General features: G+C 30.9%; 1 protein-coding gene across 2 annotated transcripts; it reads left to right on the forward strand.

Annotated features, from left to right (window-relative positions):
• LOC111705760 (uncharacterized) lies at positions 1–25,116 on the forward strand. 2 transcript variants are annotated; one of them, XM_023478409.1, is made up of 33 exons: positions 1–151; positions 2,491–2,582; positions 3,402–3,479; positions 4,572–4,626; positions 5,171–5,236; positions 5,303–5,340; positions 5,921–5,990; positions 6,156–6,258; positions 6,556–6,607; positions 6,937–7,028; positions 7,182–7,242; positions 7,420–7,481; positions 8,632–8,694; positions 10,992–11,027; positions 11,103–11,138; positions 11,762–11,793; positions 11,918–11,983; positions 13,149–13,231; positions 13,896–13,959; positions 16,866–16,932; positions 17,420–17,500; positions 17,802–17,915; positions 18,286–18,401; positions 18,656–18,753; positions 19,677–19,710; positions 20,021–20,141; positions 20,786–20,870; positions 21,453–21,574; positions 22,766–22,844; positions 23,515–23,585; positions 23,828–23,881; positions 24,792–24,840; positions 24,900–25,116. In XM_023478409.1, exons 1-33 carry the CDS (start codon positions 76–78, stop codon positions 25,050–25,052), a joined length of 2,469 nt encoding a protein of 822 aa, XP_023334177.1. In that variant the 5' UTR covers positions 1–75; the 3' UTR covers positions 25,053–25,116. The 2 variants fall into 2 exon arrangements, with proteins under 2 accessions (XP_023334177.1, XP_023334178.1); XM_023478410.1 differs by having other exon boundaries at positions 2–151; positions 23,515–23,570.
• The last annotated feature ends 1,250 nt before the right edge of the window (positions 25,117–26,366 follow it).

Genomic DNA, 26,366 nt, shown 5'->3' on the forward strand with positions numbered 1-26,366 from the left:
AGCTCAGTTTATCAATCCAATTTAGTCATAATAGAGGTACAGGCTTATCATCAAATATGAAGCGTTGATTGAAATATGAAAAATATTATTTTCTTAACACTCCCTTTACTTTCTTTCTTTCATCTCTCCACAGAACAGATTATTGGAGCAGGTTAGTAAAAAAACATTAAAGGGTCTGTAAGTGTAATTTCAAGTGACCCTCCATACGAAGATGACAATGCCTAATTTACAAGGGTACCCTTGAAACCTTTATCTGATCAATAATGTGGAAGATATTGTCGGTTATCTATGTAATTTTAAAAGTGTTTAAGTTTGATAACTTCTCCATTGTTTAATGCAGTAGAAGTGGGCAAGTAACTTTTGTAAAGAACCCACAATTGATTTTGATTCTTTTACATTAATTAAACTAGTGTTCTCTCCTTTAATGTCCAGGGTATGTTAAAAAAAATGATAATAATGATAATCAAAAGCTACAATGTTTTACAACGAAGTTTAATTTCTCTAAAATATAAAAAATATTCTCCCGCAAAATACACCTTGTTGCTATACCTGCTGTACCTAGGGGTTTCTATACGTTCTGTTGCTATACCTGCGTTACCTAGTGGTTTCTATACGTTCTGTAGCTATACCTGCGTTACCTAGAGGATTCTATATGTTCTGTTGATATACCTGCTTTATCTAGAGATTTCTATACGTTCTGTTGCTATATCTGCTATACCTAGAGGTTTCTATACGTTCTGTTGCTATACCTGCTGTACCTAGAGGTTTCTATACGGTCTGCTGCTATACCTGAAATACTTAGAGGTTTCTATACGTTCTATTGCTATACCTGCGTTACCTAGAGGTTTCTATACGTTCTGTTGCTATAACTGATATACTTAGAGGTTTCTATACGTTCTGTTCCTATACCTGCTATACCTAGAGGTTTCTATACGTTCTGTTGCTATACCTAGCGGTTTCTACACGTTTTGTTGCTATACCTGCTATACCTAGCGGTTTCTATACGTTCTGCTGCTATACCTGCTATACCTAGAGGTTTCTATATGTTCTGTTGCTATACCTACTGTACCTAGAGGTTTCTAAACGTTCTGTTGCTATACCTGCTATACTTAGAGGTTTCTATACGTTCTGTTGCTATACCTGCTATACTTAGAGGTTTCTATACGTTCTGTTGCTATACCTGCGTTACCTAGAGGATTCTATATGTTCTGTTGATATACCTGCTTTATAGAGGTTTCTATACGTTCTGTTGCTATACCTGCTATACCTAGAGGTTTCTATACGTTCTGTTGCTATACCTAGCGGTTTCTACACGTTCTGTTGCTATACCTGCTATATCTAGCGGTTTCTATACGTTCTGTTGCTATACCTGCTATACCTATAGAGGTTTCTATACGTTCTGTTGCTATACCTGCGTTACCTAGAGATTTCTGTATGTTCTGTTGCTATAATGTTTGAATCCGATTTCTCATTCATACTTGATCAGACAAAACTTTAAATTGTTATTATCGTTGTGAATTGGCTTGTTATATTCTTTGCATAGAGGGTCCCTTTAAATTACATTGACAGTCCCTTTAAATGGATTATATTATTTTTTTATCTATGATTATACGCCTCTTTCAAATTACACAAAATACAGTTATAATCATTGATTCAAGGATCACAACAAAGCCAGTATAAGCATAAAAGCCTTGTTTTTAAACTTTGATATCAATTTTTCTCCTGAAAATTGAATGTTCAAACCTCATGACCACCAATAATATGTTCAAATGTGTTTTCATTTTCTTCAAAATTTTAAAAATATAAGTAGAAATTTAATTGTTAAATCTCACTACCACAAACTTAATTTTTTTTTCTCATCTGAATTCGGTTTTCAAAATCTCACTACTATCGATCTTACTGCCACCAAACACATGCTTCAAAAATAATAGTTTAGATTTAATATTCCGAATTTGTCATATTATAGACACTAAAATCTTTAAAAATGGGGATTTTATTAAACAACCAACTTAGCCCACCATACGGCTCAGAAATTTATGTAAGCTCAAGAATATCCAATAAACCTCAATTAAAAGTCTTGCGAAGTTTTCTAATCCTAAATTAATTTTTTTAATTTTAAAAACATCATGAAAGTTTTTCTAAGTGACGAAACGAATTTTAGGGATAAAAAATATTGATTTCAAACCTAGAAAATAATATCTTTTTTAGTAAAAAAAGGACTCCGCGGTCGAAAATTTGGGTCTTTCGTTCATGCTGTTTGAAATATCAAACCACCAAAATCATTTCGAATTTACACCATTTTGTTAAAAATGTTGCTTTCTCAACATTTTGACTGTTATTTGGGTCAACAAATTTGTAATGTAATCTAAGGCGGGGCCGAATGTAAAGAATTTGAGATGGTTCCACTTGAAAATGTATTCAATGTTTGGAACCGGTTTTTGGCGGTTCAGTGACGCGGTTATAATTATCTTCATTCGGCCTCTGTTAAAGATGTTCTGAAGAAATGTTGCTCTCCTGGATCTGTGCTAGATGATTGGTATAGATGTGTAGAAACTAAGGACATCTATGATACTTTCACACAGGTAAACAATTATAAAGGGGGGGGGGTAGGTAAACAATTATAAAAGGGGGGGTAGGTAAACAATTATAAAAGGGGGGGTAGGTAAACAATTATAAAAGGGGGGGGGTAGGTAAACAATTATAAAGGGGGGTAGGTAAACAATTATAAAAGGGGGGGGGCACCCTTCTTCCCACTATATTATAATGTTACCGCTTTATTACAAAAAATTGCACATTTTGGCAATTAAGAAAATCCGGATTTAGCTTAAAACTCTGTAAAGTAAAAATCTTGATATCCATGTCTACAAAAAGAATTAATTATATGCATGAGATGACAAGTTCCAATCAAGGTTAGACGCCTGATTAAAAAGGTATTCTGCAATCCAATCTAAATCGTAAAAACATGAATTTTTTTACACACATTGCCAGTGCTTACGATTTTATTCTTTAAGGATAATATAACTGTAAAAATGTTACCTGAGCTGAGCCCGAATTAGAGTTTTATTTTGGAGATATCAGAATTAGGGTTTCCAACGAACGAATCGTTTCGCATAAAAATGCAAAAAATACTAAAATTTTCGTTCATATTTCGCAAACTTTTTGGGTGAATTTTCGCAAAGATTTAGCATTTTTTTTTAATTCCGAATTTTTTTCTCGAAATTTTCGTGGAACTTTCGCGTGTTTTGCGAAAAAAGTGAAATTGCATTTTTGCAAGTGAACGAAATGCGAAAATTTTCGCGAATTTTTTTTTTCGCGATAAATATAAATTTTCACAAACGATCTTTTTTTGGCTAGAACCCCCAATCATAATTCTATTTTAGAGATGTCAGAATTCCATTTAGGAGATATCAGAGTTCTATTTTGGAGAGATAGAAACTGTCCCTGGTCCTCCTGCTTCCTGCTCTACTAGGAAACTTCAGGCAGATTAATAAAAACATCGTCCACGTTAAACTAAAGTAAAAAGCACGTTAAACTAAAGTAAATAGCAAATTAGACTAAAGTTAATAGCACGTTAAACTAAAGTAAACAGCACGTTAAACTAAAGTAAATAGCAAATTAGACTAAAGTTAATAGCACGTTAAACTAAAGTAAACAGCACGTTAAACTAAAGTAAATATCACATTAAACTAAAATAACTAGCACGCTAAACTTAAGTAAATAGCACTTTAAACTAAAGTAAATAGCACGTTAAATTAAATTTAATAGCATGTTAAACTAAAGTAAATAGCACATTAAACCAAAGTAAATAGCACATTAGACTGAAGTAAATAGCACGTTAAACTAAAGTAAATAGCATGTTAAACTAAAGTAAATAGCACATTAGACTAAAGTAAATAGCACGTTAAACTAAAGTAAAAAACACATTAAACTAAAGTAAATAGCACATTAGACTAAAGTAAATAGCACATTAGACTAAAGTAAATAGCACGTTAAACTAAAGTAAAGAGCACGTTAAATTAAATTTAATAGCATGTTAAACTAAAGTAAATAGCACATTAAACAAAAGTAAATAGCACGTTAAACTAAAGTAAATAGCACGTTAAACTAAAGTAAACAGCACATTAAACTAAAGTGAATAGCACGTTAAACTAACGTAAACAGCACGATAAATTAAATTAAATAGCACGTTAAACTACAGTAAACAGCACGATAAACTAAAGTAAATAGCACGTCAAACTAAAGTGAATAGCACGATAAACTAAAGTAAATGGCATGTTAAACTAAAGTAATTATCACGTTAAACTAAAGTAAACAGCACGTTAAACTAAATTAAAGTAAGAGATTAGAATTTACACATTTTTTCTCAAAAATTCGTTTTGCACTAAAATACGAGAGATTCAGCTATGGTCAAACTCAACGCGATAAGTTTATTAATAATGAAATCTGATAGAATCTAAAGAAGCCTCTCCAGTGTCACCCCCCCCCCCTATTCACAAAGCCCTTTTTCTCAAAATGTCATTCATTTCCAAAACTGACAAGATATATTATTGTTAAATATTATCTGTCTCCAGGAGTTTATGGTAGAACTCATAATAATTGATCAAGAAGGAGACGTTGTTGTTATAGGTATCGTTCTTCATGGACTGGAAAGTGTTTAAGTCTGATGATTTCTCAATTGCTTCTTATAAGTCACTTTGCAGAAAAACCGCAAATGAAAATAAACTGTTAAACGAAAGAAAAAACATGGCATCTGATTTTTACTTGATTAGATTAAGCTTTTAATTATGATAATGATCCCAAAATTGGGTTCCAGCTTTTCACGGATTTACCATTGAATCGCTTCAAATTAGAAGCTTTCACAGTGGTAAGTTAAGTTAAGCCGATCTAGTTCAATAGTTTTGATCTTTTAAAACATAATATTTTTAATTAGATAAAGAACCAGAAAACTTTAGGAAATATAAAGACTTAAGTCATGACTTTGAATAGTCTACTTAACATGAGACACAGCAAATGTGTAGTGTAAACAGACCCATTTCCCTTAATAAATGATTTAACAACTTATTTGATTTGTAACAACATCAAATTTACAAGTATTGCTTTAATGTCGTCTTCCAATTCAACAGTTTTCTGGTTCTCACTGTATAGAATAATCATTTTTTTCTTTTTTAAGATCATCAGGGTAATAACTACACAAGTTTTCAGTATGAATGTGTGGACAAAACCCTCTCAGAAAAAGGTGATAAAAATTAATTTTCTTTTTCATAAATTATAATTTTAAATAACTGATTTTTTTGTTGTTTAGAGGTTCCTTCTGATATACGTCTGTTGGTTTGTGAACAGGTTAGATGGAAATTTGTATTTATTTATTACTTATTAAATATCCACCAAAGATTAATAAAAATACAGATAGAACACATAGATGTCGTCTTTTCAAGATTTAGAGGTTTTTCGTTCACTATAACTCTGAGCCAGAAGCCATTCGCATGCTCTCTCTCTGTCTTGTTATAGTTCAACGCTGCCTGCGCGGAACTCCTTTGGGCTTCTGCCTCAGGGTTATTGTGAACGAAAAACCCCTAAATGTTGAAAAGACGACATCTAGTGTTCTATCTTTATTGTTATTAATCTATGATATCGACCATCTATTTGTCTAAAATGTGATGAATAAAAAACTTGCTTTAACCAAAGTATTTTAATGCTGCATCTCCAAATTTAAAAGATTTTTGTTACTTTTCTTTAAAAAAATACCATTATTTATTAATTTTAGGTTTAGGATAATAATAATGCATCGAAATGTTGCCTACTGATATACTTAAAAACTTTTTTCTCGCCCCCCCCCCTCCGTTTGGTTCCCATTTTCAAGTAATAAAAGGAAAAAAATAACGATTTGAAAAAATCAGGATTTAAAATGCATATCTTTTAGGAAATGAAAGCCACAGAAGGTTTTATCAAAAAATGTTGTCCACATGGAGAAATACTAAACAATATGAAAGGTATAGGAAGATGGTAAATAAAGGAATTGAGTCTTTGCCACAAACCGTTATTTTCTAAACTCAATTTCTTTGCATCCAAAGGTCGTAAACCTTACATATTTCACATTATTCATGATACCAGGCTTCATAACAAATATTTAGAAATATTAATCATTAATTATTAAGATGGTTGCACAAGAGCAGATATGGATGATGGGACGGGTTGGATTCCTCCTAGGCATATCTTAAACCCGGAGACAGGAACTGCAACGGGAACCATTCATGTCAGGTGTAAATACTATCAATATTTCTCAATATATCTCAATATTTCTCAATATTTCTCAATATTTCTCAATATTTCTCAATATTTCTCAGTATTTCTCATTATTTCTTATTATTTTCATTACTATCAATATTTCACAATATTTCTCAATATTTCTCAATATTTCTCAACATTTCTCAATATTTCACAATATTTCTCAATATTTCACAATATTTCTCATTATTTCACAATATTTCTCAATATTTCACAATATTTCTCAATATTTCTCAATATTTCAAATTTGATGTCAATATGAATATTTAGATTAACTGAATTTCCGTTTGTCTGTGGAAAACGTGATCAACCTGAAACTATGGTAATAAGATAAATAATTGAACTTTAAATATTTTAAAACTATCGTTATAAAAAAAAGGAAAAGGGTTTTTTTGGGCTGTTTTGTGAACAGAGGCCAGAGAACCAAATTAACTATAACGGAATTTTGCGGAAATGTAAAAAAGGAAAAGATTTAGAGTTCTTAGAAAGGATGATGTTGACGCATTATAAGATTAAAGTAATATATATAATTCGTAGTTGGGCCCTGGAATCAATATATTTCACTGGTCCCTGGGAGGCCTAGCCCCCATAGCCTCCCCCTGAAAACGCCTCTGTTCTATTTTCTTAAATTATAAACTTTGAAATGTTAAGATTCCGTCCTACTTGTTCACGAACGGAGAAGCTATTACATTTCATCATGAACAAGTGACTCCTACAATTGTACAATACCATTGTGCAGACAGGTACAGACAAGGGAGGGGGCATGGGCGGGGGCATATGGAGGGGGTGGGGCATCAATATGCATGGGGACATTATTGAAATAAAAAGGAATAAAAAATAAAAAAAATCAATTCGTTAAATAAATCTTTTATTTTTGCGTCTAAAAATCTTTTTAGATTCTTGATGGATGGTTTTAACTCTATATCCGACCCCTTAGTCCTCTTCTGCAAAAACCAGGTAAAGAAAAAATAAATATCATCAAAAATACTCAAAACACATTATTAGAAAAATGAAAATTCGAACTTTGGATGGTAATAATTAACAGACGACAAGTAGTTTATTTTTTCAACATCGGAAACATAATAAAAGTAATTTTCTGAAGTGCAAAATTCCTTTTTTTTTATTATTACTCAGACAACCAGTCCGGCTAGAGAATTGGAAATGACAAAATGTTGCTCAAAGTTTGAAATGTTTAGGTTAGTAAAATAATCATGAACAAATAATTTAAACATTTTTTTTCTAACAAAATGGAATATTTTTCTAACAAAAAGGAATATTTTTCTAACGAAAAGGAATATTTTTCTAACAAAAAGGAATATATTTTTTAAACATTTTTATAAACTAAATGATGATAGGCCCTTACAGGGATGTAAATGCAGTCATGGAAATAAACTTGAATTGATTTGGGATAAAAAATAACTGCAATTTAGAACATTGATATAACCATAGATAAATAAATAAACATAGATAGCTTATGTACGCAAAATCACCAAGAATTGTACAGTCCGCGAACTCATACTTCTAGGGGTCAAAATGATACCGCTTGGTGTTTTAATGGATTTCATAATTAATAAAACCACTCAGGAGTGAATTTTATTTTGAGAATATAAAATTAAGTCAAGAAGTGTCAGGTTGATTTTTTCAAAAAAGAGATACCTGATAAAAATAAGGGGGGGGGGTTATGTCCCCTGGCTCTTAACCTTTCAGGAAGTGATTCTTTGTAAATTCAACTGAGAACAAACATGACACCAATACATTTTCAAAACGCCCTACGCTGCAGCATATACTTTCTCTCTACAGAACTCATGTACACCACAAGTACCCAATGACATAAGAACAGCCAATGTTCACAACCGACCTAGTTAATCTTTATAATAGGAATATCTTTAAAACATCTCTGTACATTCATATCTTTCAAGATGAAAAATGTCGTCTTATGCGCAATCTATCTTTATCTATGGATATAACTTTTGAGAAAACAGAAAAAAAACTATTTTAATCAAAAATAAATAATCAAATCATACGTTGATTAACAATAACAGATAGGACACTAGAAGTCGTCTTTTTCAGATTTAGGGGTTTTTAGTGCACAAAAACCCTCAAAAGAGTTTCCCGTAGGCAGTGCATATTATTTCTCTGTCTTGTGATTCAACGCTGCCTGCGCGAAACTCCTTTGGGCTTCTGCCTAAATAGAATAATTAAATTTTAAAAAAGCAGAAAAAACAAGCCTCATAAACAAGTCTGATAAAACAAATATGACAAAACAGCCATGAAACATTTGTATAAAACAAACATGATGAAAAAAACGTTAAAATAATGGAGGACAGTGTATTATACTATGCTTAGTGTTGCTGATGAGAGTTGTATACCAGACCATAGACCAGCAATAGATCCTAGATCTCTCTTCAGGTAGAGTACCAGACCATAGACCAGCAATAGATCACTGTTCCATTGAGACCGTCAGGTTAAAAGTCGTGTCACTCGAATGAAACCTTTTGCAGTAGATACATCCATGTCTAGAGATATCATAACAACTAATTTTAAAATCTGCACTGCGTGTTAAGATGGTTAAAATAATAAATTAAAAAATAGAAATAATTTTGTTAAAAATATAAATTATAATATTATAATTGAAGAAATCCGCAAAAAAAACGGGAGAAAATGTTCGAATTTCGAATTTTCGTACAGTTTTATCTCGCACTTTCAACATCTAATATACATTCAATCATGGAAAAGAACTTTGATAGAAGTTCTGTTTGTTGTTGTTGTTGGGCATATTTTGGATTAAGATCTAAACATCTTACTCTTGTGAATTCAGCCATTGAGAAGACTGTCCAAACCTTCATTTATCCTGGTTACTCGGTAGATGTTTGTAGTTATCCTAGCATGGTTTGTTCTGGTTGTCGGAGAAACTTATATTTGCTGAAAGCAGGGAAACAATCTCGTGGAGCATGGGGTGAGAAGGTTGCTAAGGTAGAAACATTTCGTTTAATAAAAGTAGTTACATTTCTTAATCCAATTAAAGAACTGATAACTCGCCAAACATCTTTAGTTTTCAAAGTTCTAAATCTATGCACGACGACTTTTTTATTTAAGTTTTTATTATTTACAAGCTTTTTTTGAATTAAAGTTTACAAGAAGTTTAATCGACAACTTCTCATTGTTTCCATGTTTATGTGTAATGTGTATCCTTGCTGTTTAAAAGCTTGATATATCAAAACTGAGATGGAAGTCGTCTTCATTTATAAGATATATATATATATATCAAATAATTACATTTTAGAGTTTTTGATTTGCTAAAAACGATGTAATCCTAAAAAAAATTATAAGCAAGTTTTAAAATATTTCATTGCAGGTTCAATGGAAGATGCTGACCAGAACATCAAGCTCTTCATTAATCCAGCAATCGCCAGAACCAACTGTTCAAGCTTCTTCAGAGTCTAGCCTTTGTTCTGAATGTCTGACTACTCTAGCTCCAGGGATAACTCATAACTGCAGCCCTTCAACTGCAGTTTTGAATATGATTTTTTTGGAAATAAGTCTCGGATCTCTTTAAGCTGAACAAGTGGCAGCAGGTTTGCTCAAGAATAAGATGGATAAGGAGAGTATACAAAAAGGAGAAGTTTTTCTCTTGTCTACAGGTGGAAACAAGCTTCAGGTTAAAGTTGGTTGCTCTGATAACAAATCTAAAAGAAAATCTGTAAATCAGATTTCTCTTCAGTTGGTCAAGGAACTTCAAATTGTTCTGGAACTTTCTCTGAACAAGACAAGTCAACTCATCTCTACTTTGCGAAGAGGAATGGGATCTAGAGGAGCAGTGGAATCTAATATAATTCTGAAACTGAATCAACTTGAAGAATCAATTTCACACTATTACAATGTAGTGAAGGTCAGAGCTTTGAATATTTTTCGCAAATGTAGTTTATTTACATAACTCAAAAAGTTTTGGTCTGAGGCTGTTAACTTTTTTTCCTGAGTACCCATAGCTCTCTCTTTAGGTCTAAAAGCGGGCTTTTATACGAACTGCCTGAGTCCTCAGGGACACTGTAACAAAGTAAATATTTGTTTGACCCACTTTCAGTTTTGTCAGATTTTGATAACTTTTTGGACATCAGGAAACGGATTGCACTAGTTTTGCCAAAAAAAATTTTTGAAAATTACTTACATACAAGTTACAATCTGTCAAAAGAAATTTGAACATTTTTTATTAATTACACATCAGGCTATTTAAAATTTTGCTTATTTTTTTGCATATATGAAATTGCATGATCAAGGGCTTTTCAAAAATGTATATTTTGCAACTGGGTTTTGCCAAAAAAAAAACATATATTTTTGCAAAAGATAGAGGGATTATAAATTTGAGTTTGTGAAAAAACTTAGACCTGTGACCTTAAGACAGTAAAGAATAAATATAGTGTCGTAACGCCATAAAATCTTAAAAATTTCTAGCTATTATAAAGGAATTGAGTCTTTGTCGTAAACTCTGATTTTTTTATCCCTATATCTTTGCAATCAAAAAACGTATAGCATAGACATTTCAAACTGTGGACTCTGTTAGATTGAAGTATCTAAGTTTGAAATATATCGAAGGTTTCGCTAACAGGTTGCACAGATTTAAGGATTAGAAAATTTTGGTTTGTGGAAAATGCCTAATTTTTTAAATATAATTCTTGGTAAAAACATAAATATTTTTTCTTTAATTTCAGTGAGGATTACATCGGACTCTTGGAAAATGATGCCAGGTAAAGTCTGCATATTTTAAAAGTTTACATTTTAATTGAGGATATTTTTATTCATTTTATTTTATCTTTATTTAGTCCTGCAGTGTCAACGATTGAAGGGTTCTCCACAAGGAAAAACTCTACAGCAATTAATAGTTTTTAACTTTTTTCTTCAATTTAAAAATTAATTTTAAATTAATTTTTTAATTCAATTTTAAATTAATTCAATTCTAAATTCAATTTTAAAATCAATTTTCAATTCAGTTTTAAATTCAGTTTTAAATTCAAATTTTAGTTTGATTTTAAAATTTAATTTTAAATTTAATTTCATCGTAATTTTCCTTGAAACAGATGTTAACGGCTGTTATTCTAAGTGGGATTATTTAACAAAATTAAATCCCCCATTAAACAAAAAATAATATTGTAAAAAACATTTTTTTGAGGTTGATGGGGGGGGGGGTAGTTTTCTTTGCATCTTGTTTTTATTGGTACTTAAAATATGCAATTTCTCAAGCGGAAACTACCCAAGTCAATCCTAGCCGCAGTGCTCGGCATCACAGCCTGTTCTAGCCGCTGCGCTCGGCCCATCGCCCATCCTGCTGCGCCTTAGAGTGGCTAACTTAACCTCTGGAAAGTTGCCGCTTGGGAAATTGCAAATTTGGGAAGTCACCCCTTGGGAAAATGCTTTGGGACAGGACCTAACACCAAAATAAAACCATCAATGTTTTATAAACAAAGCTTCTGGGGTTTCACAGATCTGGTTTCACATATGGTGAGGGATGTCAAGGTGCGCTTTAAAAATGTTTAATTTCTTTTTAACTTCTAAAAGTTTGAATTAAATTTTAATTTAACTTGAACTATTATTAATTATAATAATAATGTTTATAATAAAATTCAAATCCCTATTTCAGTAAAACTATTAGAAGAGGCCAAGAAATATGTATTTTTGCTCCAAAACAACACCATATTTATAAAAGGTAATCTATTAAAGTTCGCCAGAAACTGTTAATAAATAATTATTTTTACATTTAACAAGTAGAAACATGTGACACATGTTATCACATCAATTTTTTTGATGGCTTTTCAAATAAATTTTAGATATTCAGCTTAATTGATAAAAAAGTTATTTACTTCTTTAGATTTTTTTAAACCATCGACAAGCCGTTTGACCGTCTTCCACCCCGACTTCCACCCTACCCTATATGCTGTATCATGTATATGTGAAACCCTATGTTGTATCATGTATGCATAAAAAAAAAGAAAATTATTCACAATCATGAAGTTGAAAAATGGAAAACCCCAGGGGCGTTGCCCCCCCCCCCCCATCGTCTTATGGATATATTTGTAAAAAAATGTGAAATTTTGAATTATCTGAATAGGAAAACGAAATTACAGCAATTGTTAATTGTATTTGATGTTGTTTGATAGCAAGTAGTCTAGTAACTAATAAACCATTAAATGCTTGAAATGGATCTGTGCACACTGCACTGCACACTGCACTACCTTAAGCTTAAAAGTCATCTTTCTATTCCACAGTTTTCTGGTTCTCACTGTAGAAGGTTGAAAAAAGATGTAAAAATTTGACCCCAAAAAGCATTACAAAAAATGAAAAGAAGTGTACTAATATAACTAATATAACTAATATAACTAATATAACTAATATAACTAATATAACTAATATAACTAATATAACTAATATAACTAATATAACTAATATAACTAATATAACTAATATAACTAATATAACTAATATAACTAATATAACTAATATAACTAATATAACTAATATAACTAATATAACTAATATAACTAATATAACTAATATAACTAATATAACTAATATAACTAATATAACTAATATAACTAATATAACTAATATAACTAATATAACTAATATAACTAATATAACTAATATANTGGTTTCCTAAACCAAGGTTTTCTAAACCAAGGTTTCCTAAACCAAGGATTCCTAAACCAAGGTTTCATAAAGCAAGATTTCATAAACAAAGATTTCCTGAAACAAGATTTCCTAAACCTAGATTTTCTAAACCATGATGCCTAAACCAAGATTTCTTAAACAAAGATTTTATAAACCAAGATAAACTGATTTGAAGAAAAAAAGGACTGTTCAGTATATTGCAGGTGAGGTCCGCTCTAATTCTTCTATTTACTCTAACTACTGTATAGACACTATAGCAGGACTGCCAGATACATCAGACAATCAGGAACAGACTCTTTTAATTCAATATTTGATTTTTATCGTACAGTGATATCCATGAAACTCTGGAATAGGACGACGACATTTGCACTCATGTCATGACGTTAAATAGTTCAATGAACATAAGACTCAGTTTTTGTACAGTGTAATCAGACCCAAGTTCACTTGATACTATTTAATAAGTTAGTATTGAAACTATTTGATTTGTAACAACATTAAATATAATTCAGTATTGGTTTAATGTCGTCTTCCATGTTCTACAGTTTTCTGGTTCTCATTGTATGTAAAACACAAGATTTTTGTGGACATCTTCTAAAACCATATGGATTTTACATCAATAGGAACAAGCAAAAAAGGCCAACAAATGTCCTATTTAAATATGAGATATATGTTGAAAACATTAAAGTTTCTTAAATCCTTAAAATGTATAGATTCATTTTTAAGTACGTAAATACGTATAAATACTTATTTTTAGTGTCACATTAAAATTTAAACAACATTTTTTATATCTCTGATGACTTTGAAATCACTATATACAAAATGATTTCTCAACTTAGGTTGTCAAATAAATGCCGCAAATTTTTGCAAAGGTTCCACGGGTTCTCTCAATTATTAAGAAATTCCGTTTCTTTTTAAATCTCTGAAGTTTATATAACAAGAATCTGCCGTAGATTGGAATAGTTCTCTGCGCCCAGGATAGGCTCAAGCAAGACGACCTAAATAATCACATTTTTGGAAATCCATCATTTTTTAATCAAAATTAAAATACTAAAAAAGATTTTTTACAAAAGATTTACAGAACCCCATGAGGGGTTTATTCAATATAAATGGTGTCCCACGAAACATGACAAATGGTGAATAGTTTTGAATGACTTCTTCTACATACTATATTAGACATTAAAGACTTTTTGCAGTTTATTTCTTTTAAAAAATGTTTAACTCATATATATTTTTACTGTGAAATCAATTTTACTATGATAAAGCTGTCATTTAAAAATGTTATTAGTCTCTTTATCAAATTATGGAAGAGGACATTTTAAACTTTTTAAAATACGGTGATGGTGATGGACCAAACCTCTGTAGAGTAAAAAAGTAGTTAGTTCCACATTTATTGAAAAAATATTTCGGTCTGGGTTGACCCTCGTCACCAATTGTCATATTTCGTTGGACACCCTGTAGGACTTTAAAAAAATGTCATGGTAATTTCAAACCACTTTCCAGTTCTAGAGTAGAAATGCGCATGTCACTATATCGAGAAATCACAATTTAAAATATGCAATTCTAACAGAAAATATGTTGAATCTTATGTATTTTTTATCAGAGGATGTTTTTAAGGAAAATTACGTCTTCACTTCCTTTAAGTTTTTCATTGTATTTCTCTTAAGTTTCAAAGTGGAACATTTTTTAGTGCATTAATGGGAGAACTGAACTGAGAATGTAGTATTGAGAAGAAATTTTTTAGGGTTCATTTGAAACATATAAAACGTTCTAATGTTGTATAATTTCTGAGTTTGAGCGCAAAGTCGACGTTCAAAATCATCCTATTGGGCGGTTAGGCTATGAGAATCGATTTTTTAAAGTTATTTAATAACGACGACAAAAAAGTAAAAAATCTACAGTAGACTTATTAGATCTTTGGAACATATTTCTCAATTGAGATTTTCTCAACAAATCAATGTTAGAATCAATAATTTCTTTTTCATCATTTTATTGAATTTATATTTTTTTTTTATTAATTTGTTTGCAGATTTCTTCAATTCTTTTCAAAAAATTCCTGGAATTCTACAGAATGCGTGAACAATGAGACATTACAGAAACTAATGACAGAATAAGATTACTTATTTTCAATGATAAGAGTTAATTTTTATTTTTTAAACCTCTTCCTAAACAACTAATTAGTTTTCTGTAGAATTTTTACTACATTTTTCGTCGTTTTATTGAATAATTTTTAAAAACCGATTCTCAAAATCATCCCTCAAAAATTTGTTTTTAGATCTAAATATTTATTTTGTAGCAGAGATTAAGATATTACAATTGTATTACAAGTTTACAACTTTCATAAATGGAAAAACTACATTATTTATTTTCTATATAAATGATTCATATGATAGAACAGATTAGACTTTGAATGCCAGTGCAATATTTCGCAGCTGACTCCCTCGTCATCCATTGCTGAGAAACAACAGAACATATCCCATCAAGCTGGGGAATAGGGGAGGAAGTGATGGATGGAGATCTAGCTCTTTTCATCTTGGCTTTCCTATCTTCTAGTAGAGGAGGTCTAGCTTCATTCACGGGGTTCCTTACAATCTTCCATGGGCGCCCGATTTCCTGAAATTAACAATCTATGAGGATTTAATAAAGATTAAATTTGCGCTCTTGCTGAACAAATATGCATCGTAAAAACGTTTCATAGGTCTCAAATTTTTCTCCGCAATACTTCATTCTCAGTTCAACTACAATACATTGCCGGTCACTCCCTTTAAGTAAATGTTTGACCTTCAAAGTTTTCTTTATTAAAGAATAACAAAAAGTTTTCTTTTGTTTCTTCCAGGTTTTTATATCAGGTTTTAACAAGTTGATATAAACATTATAAACTATTATATAGAGGGGGGTCAAAACAACTAAAGGGTAAATTCTGGAACGGTAAACACCAGAGAGGCAACTACAGGAAAATTCGACTTTCGTAAAAGACAAGTTCCGGAAACCCACCTTCCTTAAATGACAATTTACGAGTTAAAAAAAATTTCTGAAAATAACAATATCCGAAAAGGCAACTTTCAGAAAAGACAACTTCCGGAAAAGTCAAAATCCTGAAAAGCCAACTTCCGGAAAAGTTACCTTCTGGAAAAGAAAACTTCTAGAAAATACAGCTTCCGTAGAAGACAACTTCCGGAAAAGACATCTTCTGAAAAAGACAACTTCCAGATGAAAAAAATCCGGGAAACACAACTTCCAAACAAAAAACCTCTGGAATAAAAAATTTCTGGAAATGACAATTTTAGTGAAGTACATATTCCGGAAAAGACAATTTCCAGAAATATAAATTATAAATATAATTATAAATATAAATAAACTTCAGAAGAAAGCAGCTTTAAAAAAAGATAATTTTCGGAAAAATCAATTTTCGGAAAAGACACCTTCCGAAAGAGACATCTTCTTGAAAGAAAACTTTCGAACAAAAACTTCTGGAATAAACAACTTCCAGAATAGACAACTTCTGGAAAAGACGAATTCGGTATAAAAATTTCTGGAATAGAAAACTTCTGGAAAAGACATCTTCCAGAAAAGAAATGTTCCGGAAAAGACAACTTCCGAACAAAAAACTTCTGGAATAGACAACGTCCGGGAAGGACAAGTTTAGCAAATACATTTTCCGGAAAAGACTATATCCCAAAAAAGACAAAGTTATGAAAAGACAATTTCCAGTAAAGACAGTTTTCGGAAGGACAAAATCCTTTTAATGGAATAAAGTTGCTTAGATGATAAAAGTAGAAACTCCAGACTAAAATACTAAGTTCCGGTATTTAAAATATTTGGACTTCATCTTCACCTTTGTCTGTTAATTATTATTTGTTATACCAAACTCTCAGAACCACCGGATCGCTATGAAAATATATAAATGATGGATTAACGTATAGATTTGATTACTGGACACTGTGAACATGTTTTCTTTAAACATCTCCTTGGTGTTCTAGCCGCAGCTAGGAAATCAATTATTTTTAGCAGAAGATTGGTCGGAGAATGGGTGTAACGTGGGGGGTGGGGAGTAAATAAGTCCACCGACGTTCAAGTTATAAAGGGTTAAAAACAAAATAGGAGTTCTAGGGAAAAAATGCATAATTTAGAGAAAGTTATGTATATATGAATTCTCAACAAAATGAATATTTTTAGGGGAAAAAACCCCACAAAATAACACAATTGTAAACCTGCAAATCTTAAGTCTTATTGTAGTTAATCAATGGAATTTCAATAAGTTCATCTAGCTTTCAACAATTTCTAACGCTGTTTACCATTTTTTCTTATTTTTTAAAAGCAACATACAAAATTTGAGAATGTGTTTGCCTCAATTTCAACATCTAAATATTGAATTAGATTTCTTGCATCTGCTCTTAACTCCTAGCGTACACTGTTCAAATACACCTTGTATCAAAGAATGTAACCTCTCTCTTTAGATAATGATTTGAACTCTCAGTATTGTCTGTTTGGTTGTGACAATAATTGTCTACATATCTTTACCATCTCTGCAAACTATTCATGGGAAAATTATCATCAGGAATAAAATCATCAAAAAAAAAAGAATTTCTTCTCATGCCGATTTTGAGGATATCTTCTTAAACAATCAAAGAATTCATTTAAAAAGAAGCAATTTCTTAAGTCACCCTTTATTTAAATAGTTGGTTACCCAATTCACAACGGTACCCTTTCTTTTTCTTTACAATGTATACAAGATTGGGATATCCTATTACTTACAGTACATTAATCTTCATTTCGTAAAAGCATAATAATATAATATACATTTTAGTTCATTTTGATAATTTTGATAATTTTGATAATTCAATTTTGTTTGGTTACAGTAACAGTATTGCTGTTATTCTGGTCATGTTCTTCTTCATCTTATCTTTAAGCGTTGGAAATATTAGTGGATCTTTATCTTGTATTCTTCTTGGATATATAATATACTACTCAAGGTATAATTTTTTTTTTTTGGATATTTCTCGTATTTTTATCTGGATATTTCTAGTTTAAGTATGTTTATATTGATATTTCTAGTTTAAGTATGTTTATCTGGATATATCTAGTTTAAGTATGTTTATCTGAATATATCTAGTTTAAGTATGTTTATATGGAAATATCTATTTCAAGTATGTTTATATGGATATATCTAGTTTAAGTATGTTTATCTGGATATATCTAGTTCAAGTATGTCTATCCGGATATATCTAGTTTAAGTATGTTATCTGGAAATATCTAGTTTAAGTATGTTATCTGGATATATCTAGTTTAAGTATGTTTATATGGATATATCTAGTTTAAGTATGTTTATCTGGATATATCTAGTTTAAGTATGTTTATCTGGATGAGTATAATGTGTGCTGATATACTTCTAACCTTTATGAATCCATCAATCCACTCCACTAGTTCAGTTCACAAGAAGTTCAACATTTATTCTACAGGTTTACTACAATCTACTTATAATAGAAACATGTATGTTTGTTTGTTTTTATCAAATAAACGTCAATAATGCTTAACTGGTTCTATTTTTTTGTGGTATCTCACATAACCCTGGAGAAGTTGTATAGATAATCGAAATTGAAAAAGTTGCTTATTAAAAATGTATTTTCAGTATTGGACTATTTAGAATCACAACTAAAAGTCGTCTTTATATTTATGGTTTTGACAGTATTTGTTTACAAATTTTATATTTCAGTTGGCTGGATAACTCCTCTACTATTCAGCCTGGTGATTCTAATACTTGATAATGTTTTACCAGCATCTAATATCTATAAACCTATGGTGGGACAAGATGTAAGAAATTTTCATTTATTGGAACACCCTGTGCAGAAAAAACGAATCTTCACAAATACCGGGTGACCCACAAAGAATGAGGCTTAAAAGACGGAATTTTTTGGGCCGTTTTTCTTTCATTGCTATATATATAGTACCCTACAGTTTAGTTACACACTTTTTTTTTCTCCTTTTCTCAGAGCTTTTAACATGCATCGATTAAGTACTTGATAAAGTAAACCTAAATAACTTCACATTTTGAGAGTTTCTAGTCAAATTTGCACTGCATGATGTGGTAAATACAGGGTGCCCCACGAAACATGACAGTTGGTGAATAATTTTGAATGTCTTCTTCCATATACTGTAAAAAAAAACTTTTTGTAGTTTATTTTGTTTCAAAAATAAAAGATAACTCTCAAACAATATTTTTTATTAATCTCTTTGATATCAAACAACTTAAAAAATTACGGAAGAAGACATTTTAAACCATTCAACAACTGTCATGTTTGTTGGGATACTCTGTACATGGAATAAGTCACTAAATTGTTCACTTGGGTTAACCTGTTCTTGGACTAGGCAAGAACTGAAGTTTAAAGTACCCCCATTAAAAAAAATTGGCTTGTTCGATTCACAATCTCAATAAAAAATGAAGTCTTTGTCATGATTTTTGACATTATATTTGTAGAGAATAAATGTTTAAAGGGAACCTTTCAATTAAAAAGTTGAGTGTCAATTACGATTACAGTCCCTTTTAACCTGGTGCCAAACTTAAGTGATGTATTCATCTAATTTATCTAAATTTTTACAATAATTTTTTAATTTATTCAAAACTTATCTAAACTGCACTTTTTTAATTTATTATTGTTGTTCCACTGCGGCACATCAATCAGGACTCAGGACTGACATCAAATCTTAAATATCTTTAGAAAATATTTATTTTTAAGGTTTGCTTCATCCAACAAACCAAAGAAAAACAAGGTAACAAAAATATTTAAAAAAAAAAGATTTTAATATTTATAATTTGATTTGTACCTTTAGATTGATATTAGAATGATTGTTTAGTGTTTACTTTTACTTTACACAAAGGGGCTAAAAATAAGATAAAATAGATGACAAAAGAAAAGAAAATATTATGAATGGTACAGTGGGGCCCATACAATTGTGTGATATGAAAAAGGAATGTTGTATGTATGTATAGCGTACACACACCAATATAAAGCTGAAATGTCGTCTTCCTGTTCGGCTGTATATAAAATACTTTATTTTTGTTCTGATTTTTTATACTTAGAGCTGTACTTCTTTCTTCCAATTCTTCTCATGCTTATTTCCAATCTCATCATGTTCATCATGTTTGTTTGGAAACTCTGGAACCATAAGAAGACGACATTCGGAGCTAGACAATCCAGAAGGTAAAAAAGACGACATTCGTAGCTAGACAATCCAGAAGGTAGAAAAGACGACAATCGGAGCTGGACAATCCAGAAGGTAAAAAGACAACTTTCGGAGCTAGACAATCCAGAAGGTAAAAAGACGACTTTCGGAGCTAGACAATCCAGAAGGTAAAAAAGACGACATTCGGAGCTAGACAATCCAGAAGGTAAAAAAGACGACATTCAGAGCTAGATAATCCAGAAGGTAAAACGAAGAAATTTAGAGCTAGACAACTCAAAGATAGAACGACGAATTAAAAAAAAAACAATACCTATAGACCTATAGACACTATATACTATATAGTTGAAACCTGAAACCTATATCCTGAAACTAAAAAAACCTAAACCTAAAAACCTGAAAACCTGAAGCCTGAAACCTGAAACTTGAAACCTGAAACCTCAAACCTGAAACCTGTAACCTTAAACCTGAAAACACATTTCCTCTGAAACCTTAAACTGAGAATTTTTAAACCGCATTCCCGCTGTTATACCGAATTTCCAAAATTAGAATTTGAGTCAAATCGATCCAGGGATTAATGAGTTATGCAGGGACATCCAAACAAACAAACAAACAGAGAGTACTACTTTATATATATAAATATATATATATATTAATTGGTCAGGAAATCTACGATTATGACAAATGGAGTGAAGACGACAAAACCTTCAAAACATACAGATCAGTATAAAGACATCAAAGAACAATTTGTAAGAATTCTAGAGATTATTAAAAAGATATTTTTATTTTAATAAATTTTTAATAAATCTCACCAGATTCAAACCATAACTAATTCAAAAACAAACTTTTAAAGTGATTAAAGATAGGTCTGAAAATCGTTTTTAAAAATGATACACATCCCACGAAACATGACAGTTGGTGAAAAATGTTGAATGTCTTTTACTGAAATACACTTTATTTTGAAATCCATTTTACTATAATATAACTGCCATGTGATATTTTTTATATTTCTCTTTGGTATCAAACATCTTAACAATTTATGGAAGAAGACATTTTAAACTGTTCACCTACTGTCATGTTTCGTGGGACACCCTGTAATTAAAGGAGATACAGGGCTGCCCATAAAAGGATAAGACTGTAAGGAATTTACTCAGTCTATCTTCTACTGGTTTTCTACAGACTTCTATCTTTTGAGAAAAAAACATATTCTAAGAGCTTTACGGTCTTCATGAAATGTACATGGATTAATTGATTTAGTTTCATCTTTTTCTTTAATACTTATTTGGTAATTTTAGAAATTTTTAGGATTAAACATTTTTATTTTATTTTAGATTCTTTTTTCTAAAATGTTTATTGTTCTTGGGGTTCTCTGGATTCTAGAATGTATTCATTTTTTTAATCATTCCAATAATTGTGAAAAACATGGTGATATGGCGGCAGAAATATTCTTCAGGTTAGTTACATACAGGGTGATACAATGTGAATTAAGAAACCATTGCGAGATCGTCTTTGTCAAGAATTAGCACTTATATAGACGAATTCAAAATCTTGGGACTTAAACAATTTCAGATCCAATTCTTTTTGGGAAACCCTGTATCAAACTTTTTTCTCCATAGGTAAGGGGACATAAACTACAATTTCATGTGATTCTCCATTTTGTAGTGGGATATGTTCGATTAACAACGGTACCCTTTAAAATACTGTCTGATTAAGGATGAATGAGATATCCTTTATAGATTTTTTTTATTGAACATTTTTTATTGTGGTTTCACAGTGAAAAAGTGCGAATGATTCTGCAGATATTTTGAAGGACGTTGTCAAAGTTCAATATTATTCAAAATGTAGAAACGACAATATCTTCCTCAGTGTTATTAGGAGAAAGGTTAAAAGACTATAGCGGCAAGTTTATGATTATGGAGGGTCACTTGAAATTACGTCTACAGTCTCTTTAGAAAATAATTGAAGTTGTTAAATCCTTGAATTCTATTTTTTTAATTATTTAATTATTCTTTTTCTAAAAGGTCCCTTGATTAACGTTAATTCTCATTAAAAATGTCGCACTGCACAGTTCTGCATTATTTTATACTAGGCTTTTATTTCAATTATGAACATGTTCTCTTAGTATATCTACATTGTAAAACAAAACAAAAAATTTCGCGGATTTTATAAAAAAAAATTCCTGGATTTTCAAAATTCTCAAAAATCGAATTTTGAAAATTCGATCATCCATAAACCTTCCCTGGGGTCACGCGAGGTCCCACAAAAATTTCGGCCCGATCTGTTCAGCCGTTTTGACGTTTATTGCTTACAAAAAAAAGAAACACCCAGACGTACACCATGACAGACAGACAAGCAAAGTATATATAACAGATAATTCAAAGAAATGAACAAAATTTCAAATATAAAGTATTGAAAAATATAAAATTATATGTCTTAGAAATTCCTAAATATGAGACTTTGCCCGTTCACAAATTACCCGGTTTCATTACGATGCTCTGTTAAACATGTCGGGCTCTTAGGTTATGCAGCAATGCATATTAGATAGAAATATAATTTAGAAATCCATCATAAGGAAGTTTGAACATGAAGCTTATTATAGTTTTCGAAATGTATAACTTAAAATTATTTAGATTTTTTTCTTTAGAATTTTTGATGTTTTAAACCAGCTCAGAGGTGTTTTTATTTTTCTTATTTTTGTCTTTAAGAAAACAATTTGGGAGGAGGTGATTATTATTATCCTTATTATTATCATAATCTTCAATATTATTTTTTGTCATCAATAATAACATTATCATGATTATGTTCATTAAATATTTCACCGCCTTTTGACCAACATTACCGACCAACAGAGAGAGGTTAGGTTACTTAATGTCCCTTGGGACAGTTATGTAAAAAAACCACCTGTTCTGCAAAGTTTTAGTGGGAAAATTCGCACATCTTTATCTCAAAAGACGATAAAATTGTGTAAAACTAAACTTTTTCGGGAAATTAAAAAAATTAATTAATGCAAGGGTTCCCAAGACTAATTTTGTTTACAAAATTGGTCAAGGGAACCCTTGGTAAAGTAAAATTCCCTTAACTTCCCCGTAAAGTAGTTGTAAATAACAATAATTATTAAGATTAACAAAACTATCAATATTACCATAATCATAACTATGAGTATTATCATTATCATTATTATCATGATTATCATTATTATCATGATTATCATTATTATCTTATTTTTGTCATGATTATCAATATTTTCAGTTTCATCAGCATTATTAACAATAATATCACAATAACAAATGTTATGATTATCATTAACATAAATATCATTATTTTCATCATGTTGTCCTGTATAATCATTTTTACCATTATAAATTTCATCTTATCAAAAAATCTCATGTTTAGATTAAACGTCTTCCTGTTTTGAAAAGGATAAGAAAGAATGAAACTGATTCTTTGAGGTTAAACTTGATTAAGTTATTTATATATCAAAAAAGATAACTAACAATTTTATCAAGTTTTTTGTCCTATTTTATCGATATTTTCTATTGACAGAAGTAACGAAAAATTATATGTTTGATATTATGAATATTTTTGTTTTAAAATGCACTTCACATTAACATTTGTACCAGCATTTTTGTCAATTTTTTAGAAAAATAGCTTTGTTGTGACGCAAAAATTTTTATAAAGTTTTTTATTAATAATTTCAAGTTTGCAGGGAACACCAAGGGAGGAAGTGGCCAAAAGTTATAAATATTTTCAACACGCTAAGGCAGGTCCATCTGTTAATATTGTCGTTTTCCTAAATGTATCTGGTGAATCATCCGCAAGTCCCTGTTGCAATGAAACCATACTTAAAATTAAAAATGTTCTGTAAGAAAAGCTGAGAAAGAATATCTTATTCATTCTTAATCAGACAAAATTATAAAGTATACTGCTGTTAATCGGACATGTCCCTCTATAATGGAGGATCACATGAAACTGCATCTTCAGTCCATTTACCTATGTAGAAAAATATTGATACACGGTTATCCAAAAAGAATGAGGCGATCTGTAATCTGTAGGTCAACAAAGCAAATTCCATTGAAAGGGTCAGTACCACTCTAGTATGCTGATCCATTAGCGCCTGATCCAATCAGGGTTTAGTCATGTGTTTGTTGTCTATTCTTAACCAATAGAAATTGCATGGCGGTAACATCTTTCTTTCTATCTATTTTATTATCCAATTAGAGATAGATCCTTATATTGGTGCTATAAAGGTAAATGGAAATATTTACTTCTACTGAAACTATAGTGACAGTACATGTAAGTGATTTACCATTTCAGAGTTCATGTCCAAATTACAACGGCACTCGTATAAAGAGCTTTTTATAATAAAAATTAATGTTTTACATAATTATGTCAAAAATGTTTTATTTTTCAAAATTGTCGGTTTTTTATGAAAGCCGAAATAGATGCAATGGCGAAAAGTTGAAAAACGAGAATATCTTCCACATTATCAATCAGATAAAGAAAACGAGAATATCTTCCACATTATCAATCAGATAAAGAAAACAAGAATATCTTCCACATTATCAATCAGATAAAGATTTTTTTAGTAACTGTTCTTAATCGGGCCTGGACAGGGGCAAGGACAGTCCCTTATTTAAAAAAAATATTTACAACATTTATTTTTTTTTCAGTGTTGTTTTCTCTACTTCGAGTCCAGGAACAAAGAAGAAAAATCTTGAGGTGACGTAAACAAACATTGAAATAAAAAAAAAAAACAATTTTAAGTTTTAACTTTTCAGGTGGCGCAAGTGCAGATATTAAGTGCTAAAAGTACTGAAAGTTTGTCAAATATAAGCCAAGGAAGTGCTGGTACAAAAAATGCTGTTAAAAAAGATTCTGATAAAAATGAAGATAACCCTTCAAGTGAGGTTGGTCAGAGTAATATTGTTTGAAAAAATTATAAATGATCTTTAATTTTTTTTTCAAATGAAATAAAACTGAATAAAATAATTATATTCAAATAAAAGTGAAAAAATATATTTTGTAATTTATTTCAAAAATGTAATTCCTTTGACAATTCAATTCGAAATAACCTTAAGAAAAGGGACTTTTTCTACTTTAGGTACCCAACTCTAATTATAGGTAATCGTCCCCTTACTTTAGGCACCTGACCCTAACCATAGGTACCCCTCCCGCCCCTCACTCTAGGTTACATAACCTAACTCTCTTAGTACCTGGCCTGAACCCCCCCCCCCCCCAGCCCTAACTTTAGGTAACATTGGCTCTAACTCTATGTATTTGCCCCTAACTCTAGGTACCCGGCTCTAATCCAAGGAGTAAGGACACCCGGCCCTAACTCTAGGTACACCCGTCCGTAACTCTAGATACTCCTGCCCCTATCTCTCATAGGTACTTGGCCCTAAATCTAGGACCCGAATACTGGACTCTCTGGCTCCAGGTATTATATTTCTCCTTGTTACAACGTTTAGTCAGTATTGAACCATCATCAACTATTCTTGATTTATCATGATACAATAATACCACTATATACTTCAATACTATATACAATCAGACCACACGCTATACCAATATATACTTCAATACTATATACAATCAGACCACACGCTAAACCAATATATACTTCAATACTATATATACAATATCATACCACACGCTATTCCAATATATACTTCAATACTATATATACAATCATACCACACGGTATACCAATACATACTGCAATACTATATACAATTATACCACACGCTATACCAATATATACTGCAATACTATATACAATATCATACCACACGCTATACCAATATATACTTCAATACTTCAAACAATCATACCACACGCTATTCCAATATATACTTCAATACTAAATACAATCATACCACACGCTATTCCAATATATACTTCAATACTATATACAATCATAACACACGCTATATCAATATATACTGCAATACTATATACAATCATACCACACGCTGTTCCAATATATACTTCAATACTAAATGCAATGATAACACACGTTAGACCAAGTACGCTGTTACATTATACAATCATACCACACGTTAGACCAAGTATGCTGTTACAATATACAATCATACCACACGTTAGACCAAGTACACTGTGAAACCATACAATCATACCACACGTTAGACCAAGTACCCTGTTACATTATACAATCATACCACGCGTTAGACCAAGTACGCTGTTACATTATACAATCATACCACACGTTAGACCAAGTACGCTGT

This window comes from Eurytemora carolleeae, unplaced genomic scaffold (genome assembly GCF_000591075.1).
Source record: "Eurytemora carolleeae unplaced genomic scaffold, Eaff_2.0 scaffold578, whole genome shotgun sequence".
Classification (NCBI taxonomy): Eukaryota; Metazoa; Arthropoda; class Copepoda; order Calanoida; family Temoridae; genus Eurytemora; species Eurytemora carolleeae.

Bases quoted from the DNA above. Each gene is read 5' to 3' on its own strand.
- LOC111705760 (XM_023478409.1), top strand. From the start codon at position 76: ATGAAAAATATTATTTTCTTAACACTCCCTTTACTTTCTTTCTTTCAT. The intron at 152-2,490 runs GTTAGTAAAAAA...CCTCTGTTAAAG, and splicing joins AGAACAGATTATTGGAGCAG to ATGTTCTGAAGAAATGTTGC. The intron at 18,402-18,655 runs GTTTACTACAAT...TTTATATTTCAG, and splicing joins GTTCAACATTTATTCTACAG to TTGGCTGGATAACTCCTCTA.